At 34.4% G+C, this 12,416-nt stretch overlaps 1 protein-coding gene across 4 annotated transcripts in view; it reads left to right on the plus strand.

Annotated features, from left to right (window-relative positions):
• Positions 1–12,416, plus strand: part of CTNNA2 (catenin (cadherin-associated protein), alpha 2) — a 1,182,142-nt gene that overhangs the window by 154,078 nt on the left and 1,015,648 nt on the right. For all 4 annotated transcript variants that reach the window (XM_011963728.1, XM_011963709.1, XM_011963731.1 and 1 more), the window contains exon 2: positions 859–965. In XM_011963728.1, coding sequence (XP_011819118.1) covers positions 864–965 — 102 coding nt within the window. In that variant the 5' untranslated portion in view covers positions 859–863. The remainder of the gene's footprint in view (positions 1–858; positions 966–12,416) is intronic.

Consider the following 12,416-nt stretch of genomic DNA (forward strand, 5'->3'; position numbering starts at 1 on the left):
TTTTTTTGGGGGGGGGATGGTCTAGAACTGTAATTTTTTGCTTGTTATGTGGAGACTGCTATCTGCATGTCAGTGGTTCTTAGGTAAGAGAGGATTGCTTTAGAATGAAATAAATAACCTTATCAGTCACTGATTTTATGGGACAAGAATGTAAATGTAGTGAGTAATCAGAGAGCATGTAAATAGTAGCAGATAATTTTTAGAACCATTGGCACTTAGTTTGCAAGATGTCTTTCTTATTCAAGAGACTGAAACTCTTGCCTCAAGGAGTATGATATTCTCAGGGGTCAGTTATGATGTGAAGAAAAACGTAGACTTTTGTTTTAAAGGGGTTCTTACATCTAGTAATCATTGATGGATTTACTTTGCTTCCTGCTGTCCTTTGTTGTTCTCTCCAGACTGACATCGATGCCCCTTCCTCACCTCTCCCATAGTCCTCTCTGTGTTTCTTAATCACAACATGTGTCACAGTGAGACCTAATTGTTCCCATGTTTGGCGGTCTCTAACTGTAAACCTTTAGCTACTTGAGGGCAAGACCAAAATCTTTTGCAGCATATAGCAGATAAGTATGCATGCTCACTGTTGAGTAAATGAAATATTTCAGTGGCTATTGGGTCCCAGAAACGGGCCTGAAATACACCAGTATGCTGAGGAGACCTCAGTTTTTAATCTGATTCCAAAATTGCCACCTCACAGTGTACTGGTCTGGTTTTCCCATCTCTAATTTGACCAGGTTGGACCAGAGAGGCTATCTTCCAGTATGTTCTAAGTTTCAGTGATTTACTCGTTTTGAATGACCAAAGTTACAATTTATTTCCAAGATCATTATTTCTAACTGATAACATGTGTTCCCACAGGGAGCATGACTTCGGCAACTTCACCTATCATTCTGAAATGGGACCCCAAAAGTTTGGAAATCCGGACACTGACAGTGGAAAGGCTGTTGGAGCCACTTGTTACACAGGTAAGGGATGTTTTGAAACCACTTTGTTATATGTGTGTTTCTATTGTGATTATATCCTGACTCTTAAAAGAACTTAGACATCCTTAAAAGAGAATAAATCATGCCGTAATTCCAATTACTGAATATATATTACTGCCTGAACTATGGGCAATCTCATTGCCCTATAACATTTGAAGTGGCTTTTAAAAACTATTCGTATGATTTTTGAAATTAAGTCGATGAGATAATTGAAGAGGGGTCCTTGGTGAAGGGGGCCCTCATTTATGGTAATGGATTCAAAGTCTAAATAAACCATTCCTCCTGCACTTTCAGATGCTAATGCACCGTTAGGAAAAACTGTGTTGACTATACAACAGCAATCTACATTTATTGAATTACTTTTCTTTCAGTTTACAAAGCAGAATTCATCCTCTCGGAGTGATGAGATGTTCCATTTTTGTGTTGTCACAGTTGTCACATTTCCACAAGATAACTGTCAACAGAAAAATATCATCAGGATTTTTAAGTGTTATAAGTTAATTTTTAGTGTCTTGTTAAGCATACTCTTTGCTATTTTAACTCTGAGATTCCTGGTATGTGAATATTTTTACCCAAATTATAATAGTTAGAGGCATTTGTATTGTCCTGTGGCTGCTATAACAAATTCCCATCTACTTAGCGGCTTGAAGCAGCAGAAATTTATTATTCTAGAGGTCAAATGTCCTAGTCAAGGTATTGGTTGGGTTACATTCCTTCTGGAACCTCTAGAAGAAAATCTATTTTCTTGCTTTTCCCAGCTTCTAGAAACTATGTCACTTCTTTGACCCCTTTCTCTATATTCAAAGCCAGCAATGTAGCATCTTCAAATTTCTCTTACACTCTGACCTTTGCTTCTGTCCTTGCATCCCATCTCTGAAAATGGTCTCTCCTACTTCCTTCCTTTAAGGACTCTTTTGATTATGTTTGGTCCACCCAAATACTCCAGAAAAATCCTCCCATCTCAAGATCCTTAACCCAATCACATCCAAAAAGGTTCCTATTGCCATTTAAGGTAACATATTTACAGTTTTCGGGGATTAGGATGGAGTTACTTTGAGGACCGTGATTCAATCTGCCATAGTTTGCCCTCTGGCTCCCAAAGATTGAGATCCTTCCTTCATGCAAAACACATTTCACCACATTCTCAGGTCTCCAAAAGTCTCAGTCAATCATAGCTCAACTCAAGTTCAAAATGTCATCTAAATTTAATCAGCTTAAAAGTCCCAAATCTCATTATCCAAATTATTTAAATTAGGTATGGCTAAGGATCTGTTTATAATCTGTCCTTGAGCAGAGTTCCTCTCCATCTGTGGAGCTGTGAAACTACAAAACAAATTATATGTTCCCAAATGCAATGGAGGAACAGGCATAGGATAACAGTTACAGACATTCCTACATAAAAAGGGATAAAGTGAAAGGAAAAAGGAGTTACCAGTCTCAAGAAATGTAGAAACCTACATGGGAAAATTCCATTAGATTTCAAGGCCTGTGAATAATCCTCTGTGGCTTGAATCTGCTCTCTGGGCCTAGTCCAGAATTATTTCTTCATTTTCATGAAGGGTGGCACATATTTTCAACCAGGTATTCTTGTCAGCCATCTCCTACCTGTAGAATTTTGAGTGTCTGTCAGCCTTCTTACATTTCATCCCTTTTCTGCCTATTTCAGTCCAAGCTGATGGTGTTACCACCATTGTAGGATTCTCAAGAACATTGTGATTTTCCTGTGTACATATCTAGGATTCACTCCATTAGAAAAACAGGCTCCTCTACAGATCTTTCTTGGATAATTTCAACTCCATTTTTGGCCTCTGTTGAAGTGGCTGAGGGGATCCATGAACACATGCCTAATCACTTCAAAAGCCCTGCTTTCACTCAGACCTTTTAATCCTTATAAGTCTCTAGCAAAATGTTATCCAGACATAAAATTGGCTTTCTCTCCAAGTATGCTTTCTTGAAAACACATCTCCTAATTTTAGCCTTTTGAAGTCTTCATAGGTTAACAATTTTCCCAGTCATCAAGTCCTGGTCTCTTTTGACTTAATTGTTATTCCCTTTATTCATCTTTTTCCTCTCACATTTCACTATAAACAGCAAGAAGAAACCAGGCCACTCTTTCAACACTTGCTTAGAAATCTCCTCAGCTAAATATGTAACTTCATCACTTGTAATTCTGACTTCCACATAATTGTAGGAATCAGTCCAGCTGAACTTTCTGCCACTATAAAACAAAGATTCTTTTTCTCCAATTTCCAATAACATGTTTCTCATTTGATTCTGAGGCCTCACCAGCATCTCCTTTCATGTCCGCATTTTTACCAACGGTCTATTTATGGCAACTTAGATATTCCCCAAGAAGTTAAAGGTTTTCTCTACCATGCTCCTCACTTCCTCCTGAGTCTGCACCAGCAGAGCCTTTAACCAAATCTTTGTTTTTAATGACAGTCTGTTCAAGGAGATCTATAATTTTTGTATTATGCTTCTCAAAATTCTTCCAGCCTCTTCTCATTATCAATTCCAAAGCCACTGTCTACATTTTTAGGTATTTGTTACTAGCAGTGCCCCACTTCCAAGTACCAACATCTGTGTTAGTTTCCAACTGCTGCTGTAACAAATTTTCACAAATCTGTTAGCTTACTATAAAACACATTTATTTTGAAGTCCTGGGGGTGAGAAGTTCTAAGACCAGTGTGGCTCTAGGGGAAACATCTAGTTCCTTGCCTGTTTCAGCGTCTGCAGTCCACCTGCATTCCTTGTTTGCATCACCTTCTTCCATCTTAGAGCCAGCAGCACAATGCTCCAAATCTCTCTGATTTCAGCTTAAACTGTTATATTTCCTTCGTTGAATCTTAACTCTACTGCTTCTCTCTTATGAAGACCCTTGTTATTACATTGGGCTCACTCATATATTCCAGCATAATCTCTCCATCTTGACATCCTTAACCTAATAAGCACATCTGCAAAGTCCCTTTTGCCATTTCAGGTAACACATTCACAAATTCCAGGGATTAGAATGTGGACATCTTTGTATGTAATTGGAGAACATTTTATGAGATTCATGCATATTTTTCATTCAGTCATGACTCTTGTTAATCTTCTATGAAAATTTTGGTAAGAAACACCTAATATTGATATGCTCACCTAATACTCATAGGAAATATGTTGGCCACCTACTCAGACTGTACCCTGTGGCCTAGGGTTGATTCATGAATTTTTAATGGTCTGCAGTAAGAACAAAATTAAGGATAAACACTTGAAATTTTTATAGGAATTTGACAGAGTAATTTTTTGTCTGCTGAACCTAAATATAAAATATGTACTTATAATTGTATATGTTTAATTTTTAAAATTATTCATTATGTTGCGTTTTACAAAATATTGGTCTGTGAGATATTGGAATAATAAAATTGTAGCCTTTCATCATAGATAGCTTGAGAAAGACTGGCTTAGGAGATATGTTGGAGTCACAACAATCTGGTCCAAAAGATAACTTCTGCCAGATCAGTTAAAAAGTGAGTGACCTTTTCCGAGCCTTGGAGTTTACATTTCAGAGTACCTATAAGTATATTTAATCCTTATCATACAGATTAAATGAAAGAAAATATTAGAATACAGCACCTGGTATAAAACAAATGTTGAGTAAATGTAGCTTCTATTTTTCCTGTTTGATGGCTATATATTCAGGCTCATGCTAGTCATAAACCTAATACTGTATAATTTATGAGAAGGATAGCATGGGCTAGCACAATATTACACTTATATAGCCTTATGTATTAAAATTTATATACTTATATTTTACCCTTGAGTTTAGCTTATCTAAATAATAGCACATCTAAGATGATAATTAAAAATCATTTTTGACTGGGAGTGGTGGCTCATGCCTGTAATCCCAGCACTTTGGGAGGCTGAGGGAAGAAGATCCTTTGAAGTCAGGAGTTTGAGATTAGCCTGGTGAACATGGCAAAACCCAGTCTCTACTAAAATTACAAAAATTAGCCAGGCATGGTGGTGCATGCCTGTAAACACAGCTGCTCAGGAGGCTGAGGCAGGAGAGTCACTTGAACCCAGGAGGCAGAGGTTGCAGTGAGCTGAGATCATGCCACTCCAGCCTGGGCAACAGAGCGAGACTCCATCTCAAAAAATAAAAAAGTCTTTTTCGTGTATCTTTTAGTCCAATTATCTAAAGTCCTTCTGTTGCAGACAAAAACAATGCATTAAAATATTTTCTCAAATTAAGGACAGTGAAGTGACTAATTTATATTTGTTCACATAATACAGTAGAATCCTTAAAACTTCTCTTCAATTTCATGCAGAGATTTGGCACTGTAAGTAGTCTTAACATCCTTCCAGTCTCCTATCTATGTGCTTTATATTTCCTCCTAGTATTCTATACTGATTTAAAAAAAATAAATACGTGAATTTTAAGATGGGATTTTCCATAATCCCTACAATACGTGGCTGTATTATCAATACTAACCAATTCTTCCCTTGGAATTAAACCTTCATGATAGCACTGATGTGACTGTTGACCCTTAAAGGACTTATGAATAAGAAAGAAGAGATAAGGAAATATTAGCTATAAACTTCATACTCAACATTTAAAGCAAACTGTGGAACTGTGAGAGGGAACCAAACCAAGGCCCCTGTTGTATCAAACACATACACAACTTTATGAATTGAACAAAATTCATAGCAATATGCAATGATACAGTATGTCCATCGCTATCCCACAGTTTCTAATAAGGATGGATAAGGGATGAAGTGAAAAACAGAAGTTATGGGGTTCTGAGTAAAATTCTTTGACTGTCATGAGAAAAATGACATTAGGAATTTACTGTTGATGAGTATTTAAAGTATCCCACAAAACCTTACCTTATATCAATAATGATATATATGAGTCCTATACACTTATTTTATAATGTTGAAATGGCAAGATTCCTTTTGGAGGAACTACATTATTAAAATTATGAAACTGCTGATGAGAAGGGATTCATTTTAGGAAGTTTAGTCTTTGAAAGTGTCTGAACTGTTTGTAAATTCAAAAAAGGAAGGCATTTCAATAGGTCACATTCTGTATTAAGAAACTTTATTAGAAAACTAACACAATTTATTAGGCAACTTTATTACAAAACTAAAAAAAAATTATTAGGACATTAAGAAACACTCTTAGATAACTCTTAGAACCAAAGGGAAATTACAAACTATATATGAGTTAATGGAAAAGAAGATCCCTTCCTAACAAAATAGACACATCCAGTAAAAGCTATGATCAGTATAGAATTTTAGCTTTAGAGAGCTTTGAAGAAAGAAAACAGATAAAAAATAAACTGTGAATCTTAAGGAATTAGAAAAAGAGCATCAAAAGAAACTAGGAAAACAGAATTTAGTAACAATGAAAACTGGAATTGCTAGAATAGAATGCAAATGTAAAAATGATTAAATAAATGCAAAATTGGATTATTCTTTGAAATGGCCAACATAAACCCCTTGAGGCACAAATTATGGGAATATATAAAGAAAGAATATATAAAATTATAAATGAAAAAGCAGAAGTAACTCCAGAAGCAAGAAAGGTTAAAAGAAATTTAGTAGAATATTAGGTGTGGCTCTGCACTGATGAAGCATGAACATCTAAAGGAAGGGAACGAGTTCCTATAAAAAAATAAATTACTAAAATATTTTCAACAGAAAGTAGAAAACTGTAATATGCCATTTAAATACTAGAGCTGTTTAAAGATCAGTTATCAAAAAAGCACCAGAGCAGATGGATGTATAGTTGAATATTACGATGCTTGTAGCACTGATATTCCAATGTTCTTTAAATGATTCCAACCATAGAAAAATATAGAGAACTTTAATCATTTTTTAGAGAGTCATAATTTTAACTTTAAAAATTTAAGTCATATTCTAAAACTTTTTAAAGAAAAGGACAATGATGATTCTATCTCATTTGAAAATTTAAATGCACAAAAGAACCCTACATGAGCTATTAGTAAATAGCACCCAGCAGTATATGAAAAGATCAGCATATGTGTGAAAAAATAGGATTTTTAAAGAATATATTGGTAGCCTATATTTAGAAAACAAATAAAAATACTTTAGTATATCAGTAGATTATATCATTATATACTAAAAAGATATTTAATAGAATTTTGCAGTTATTTCTAATAAAAATTTTAAGACTAGGATCAGTCTTTTAAAATAAAGGAATGTACCATGTAAATTTTGGAAAAGGACTAATAAAGCCCTCTGTGGGATATAATTTTTGTATCATTACAAGTAACATGAAAATGAGGTTAGGTTGCTAGATATAAGATAAATATACAAAAAATAATTTTGTATCTATTCAAAGGGAAAGAATTCGAAACAAAGATATTTCTTTATAATTGAAAAATTATAAAGTCAATTTTTTTCTGTAGGAAGTACACATTAATGTTTTAATTTCATTTGCAATTTTGTAATTTATTATATCATTGGAGCAGAGATTGTGGATGTATAGGCTTTAGAGTCAGAGAGGCTCAATTGTGAATCCTGTATTCATGGTGATAGCTTCAGGAGATTATTTAATCGTTCCTTAAATGTAAAATATAGATAATAATAATTTCTACATCATGACAGTATTGAAAGGATAAGTGAGATGGTTTAAAGGGACTAGAAATGCCTAGTGCTATGCTTATAGTATTACAGGCTTGCTTTCAGTACCATTTTCTTTACCATTTAATGGTAATGGCTTTCACTTAATAAAACATAGGTGTCATATCTAATACAGGGATTCCTTTGGACACTTTTTAGAAAAAATATTTTAATGGAGATTTATGAAAACATTGATTTGCTTATTGCATTAACAAAATATAATTAAAACAGAAACTTCTGAGGTTACTGAGAATTCAACCTTTACTTTTTCAGGGCACTAATGAAGCACTGGCCATCAAAATGAGACAGAATAGAATTTGCTGAAATTTGGCTCTTTTTTTAAATAGAAGATGAGCCTGAAACTTAATAAATAACACTAAACATCTGATAAAAGAATATCATTAATGTTTAATGAGCTGTTCTAAAGTAGCCAGACAGGGAAGGGACCTCCTGAGAAGAGGAGCTCTCTTTAATCATTTCCAATATTACCTTGAGTAATGTTCGTGGGGCCCTGTGACATGAGGCTCTGGTGAATTTTATAGTTGGACCATTTTAAATTTTACTCCAAAAGTTAATTATCTCAAGCTAAATAATTTGCACTTTATATATTTTAAAAACATTTTAAAATTTAAAATTTCAATTTTATAGTTTTAAAAAGTAATCAATTTTCTCCCTCTTTATATATAATTTATTATACCAGTAGTAAATTTTTTGTGACTCACAAAAATAGTTCATTACTTTGGTGCAGTTAAAATCAGGGAAACAGGAGGTTTAGATTTAAAATTAGAAGATTTAGAGCTGAAAGTGATTCCAGAAATAAATGAACACTTAGAAGCAAAGTAACTTCTGAGAGTTGATCCAGTGCCTTTTTTTTTTTTTTCTGGCTACACCATACACTTTCTTACAGAATTTACAAAATATAGTATTTTATGCAAGAATTCACTGAAATAATCAAAATATAAAGTGAGGCATCGTTATACTCATTTTTCCATCTATCCAGAGAATATAATTGTTGAGAATCACCTTAATTCATAGTTTATTCATGACATTGAGAAATGAATACATTTGGGTTGTTTGCATGGTGACACTACAGTGTTACCATAAGTTGTGCATGCATTTTTGTCAAAGAATTGAAACTGCATGAAAGGTAAATGATGTGCTAAAAGTCAATGATGTGAACTCCATTAAGACTGTTTGATCTTTGATTCACTTCACGTGTAGTATGATTAACCCATTTCCAAGTATATTTCCCCATGTTTATTTATTTACCTTCATTTTCATACTAGTTTCCATTTTCATTTTTGGAAGGTATTTTTCTTGCCTTGAAAAGTATTTCAGTTTATCTGTCTTTAAAAGAAGATTTTGGGGCTGGGAGCAGTGACTCATGCCTGTAATCCCAACATTTTGGAAGGCCAAGGCAAGAGCATCACTTGAGGCCAGGAGTTCGAGACCAACCTGGGAAAAACAGCGAGACCAGTCTCTACTAAAAGTTTTTAAATAAAAGTTATCCAGGTATGGTGGCATGTGCCAGCTGTTCTGGAGGCTGAGACAAGAGAATTGCTTCAGCCCAGAAGTTCCAGGTTACAGTAAGCTATGATGATGCCAGTGCACTCTAACCTGAGAAACAGCATGAGACCCCCATCTCTAAAAAGAATAATAATAAAGAAAACTTGAGGGTGAATGAAGTACCTAAAGTATCATAAGTTTATTGAAAAATGCTAAATCTCTGTATCTTTCCTTGTCAAATAAATACATATGTATGTATACATACATACATGTTACATACAAATAGTATGTGTATATACACACAAGTAGTATGTATGTATAGACATAGCATGTTTACAAATACAAATGCTATGTATATATAGTATATATTTGTATATATGTATGTATGCATACTATATATGTGTATATACACATATATAATGTATATGTGTATACCCAAAGTGTTTAATATATTGGAAGCACTTCTTTGAATTGAGGTCCTCTGGTAATTTGTTTGGTAGTTAGTGTGTTTTCCACTTCTGAAATAGAAGTTTAATTAACCAGTGTGTAGTCTGGAATTAGATTAATTTCTGTTTTGGGATTATGCTCAATATTTTAATGTCTGCCACCAGATGGGAGTGATACTCTTTCTGTTATATGGCCAGCTGTGTTGGCCATGTTTTGAAACTTGAGTAACGTACAGAACCCTTTTAAAATAAGGAAAAAAGGAAAAAGAAGCCCCAAATTCCAAAGTGCACTTAAACTAGCATAAACATGGAATTATGTAATGCATGTATGTTTATCCATAAAGAAATTTACAAAATAAGTACAAAAAATACAAAAACAAAGCAAAATCAACATCGACTTGATGGATGATATTGTTTGGCTGAAATTAAATCACTGTGTATGATGTAAATGTTGGTGGTGACTGCCCTGACTCCCTGCCTTTTGTGTTTGGTGAACACACACCACCCTGTGCCATGTGATAAGTCACTTCTTTCCTCACCTTTAGAACCACCTACTGCAAATCACAGCTATTTAGTGCACCATGGTATCATTGCACTCTGTTTAACATACATATTTTCACAGTTAACATGTGGCATCTGCCCTTGTTCCCTTCTTATTAGCCTAGGGAAATGAAAGTTAAGTAGCAAAACTTGTGATAGCTTTAGAATACAAGCTAACTATATTAACATTGATAAAACTACCTCATCTTCCATCAAAATATTTACTTTCAATAATTTCTAGTATAAACACAGTGATTATTTTATGAATGTTAATAAGAGAAATGCCATTTAGTAGAAGATAAAAGAGGAGTCTATGAAATGACTGTGTTCAATGTACTATTCAACTGATTAAATACTATTTTTAATTTAAGAAGACATTCTTGGGGTTTCCCCCACAAGATACTAAGGCCCAGTACACCAATCCTGGTTTCTCTTATTTCACTTACAAGTTATACATAGGTTGGGGCTCACCCATAGGGGTGATCTAAGATGCTGGACTAGATTTTCAAAACTACTTTCATTAGAATCTTTGCTTTGCACGCTTATTACTGCTGTGGTCTTAGGAGGAGCTCCTCTCAATGAGTATGCAACTGACCACAGATAATCCCTGAAGAGAAAAAGGGGAAAAGTGCTAATGTTTCTTGAGTAGGTACTAAATGCCTGGTGCTGACCTAGGTATTTCCAGTACTTCTTGTGTCAACTTGGTAAGGTCAATATTGTTTTATTTTTCTTACAGATTAAAAAAAGATAGATCACATAATTAAAGGTCTAAGGTTAGTTAGACTGAGTAGATCTGAAATTCCTAAGGAAAATGTGGGCTGAAAATACTGAAATGGTAAGTTGGGAGTACATTAACCATGGAGAATGTGAAGGGTAAAAGGGAAGAGAGTGAGGAAATAAATAGGTGAGAAGGGAAGAAGAACTACCAACATTAAACAGACAAAGGAAAGGAAACAAACAGAAGTTGAAACAGATTTTTAGAGTAAGGATTTAGGACCTTTTCTTGTTTGTATCACCTAATCTTTGTCCAAATCTGCTGTTTGCTGACATGCACACAATGCCTAAACAAATTCCTTGACAGTCAAATGAATAAATTAAACTAAAAAGCCATTTTTTCCTATTAAATGGTTAATGCATATGAATATGCACTCTTCCTTTTATTCTGTTTTGCAATAAAATCAAACCTTAAAAGTATTTTCCATTTCAGTGAATATTTAGCAAATACTTTCCATGGGAAAAAATTGATTTTAAAACTACATTTAAAATGCAAGTAATGTCAGAGAAAAATGATAATATCTTTATGTGCTTGAAATGGGACAATTAGTGAAATCTTATGCATGCTAATTCAAAAAATTCAAGGGAAAGATTTGGGGAGGTTAGCTAACAAAATTGTTTTTAACTATTTTGGACAATGTAGAAACATTATCTGAACTGGAGACCATAAAATCCATTACTCCAAGCAGGAAAATGCCCACAAAGTGACAGAATTGAATTTACTCAGGAAGCTCTCAACTAGCAAACTAATTAAAGCTTGTCAGAGATCTGAGATAAAGGATTGGGGCATGTCAACACACCTGCTTTTCTGTTTCTTGTCATCCAATTGAAAGTAGGAAAGGTAAGCCCTATTTTCACATAACTAAAGAGGGAAGGCCAGCACAAGCAATAAAAAAATCTAACCAGTGATTTTTCTTTCATTCTGAAAACAAAAATCTAAGTCTTTCTTGTAAAATGGATATCTTTACTTTGGTGTAACCATCTGATGGGATTTATTTCCTCCCCCACTAGCTGTGCCTTCTCTTTGCTTTACTGTTTCCTGGCCTAGCCTTTAAATGTTCATGCTGTTCAGGCCTTAGACTTGGTTGGTACTCTTCCTTTCTTTCTTCTGCATTTTCTCCCCAGGTGATTCTACCCATCCCTATGGCTTTTAGTATCATCAATATGCTGACAGCACTGAAATTTATATCTTCAACCCACACTTTTTTGCTGAGCCCTACTCACACACCCAAGAATTCTCATTTGTTCCTCTTTGCTCAGATCTGCCACCTTCCAACTCTGGGGCTAAAGTCCTAGTTCCAAACACAAGTCCTCTCTCATCATGATCAGTACAGTCACCAAATTATCCACCAATCCCATTCTTACTCACTACCTATACATTCTCTATTCAGCAACCAGAGTGATCATTGAAAACAATGTATAATTTGCTCATGTCATTCTCTTGCTTAAGAATCTGCAAATGATTTTCATTGCATTTGAGGATGAAATTAACACTCCTAACCATGTCCTGATTTGTACCTTGCTGTAATCATCCAGT

This window comes from Colobus angolensis, unplaced genomic scaffold, assembly GCF_000951035.1.
Source record: "Colobus angolensis palliatus isolate OR3802 unplaced genomic scaffold, Cang.pa_1.0 Scaffold118, whole genome shotgun sequence".
In the NCBI taxonomy this organism is placed as follows: Eukaryota; Metazoa; Chordata; class Mammalia; order Primates; family Cercopithecidae; genus Colobus; species Colobus angolensis.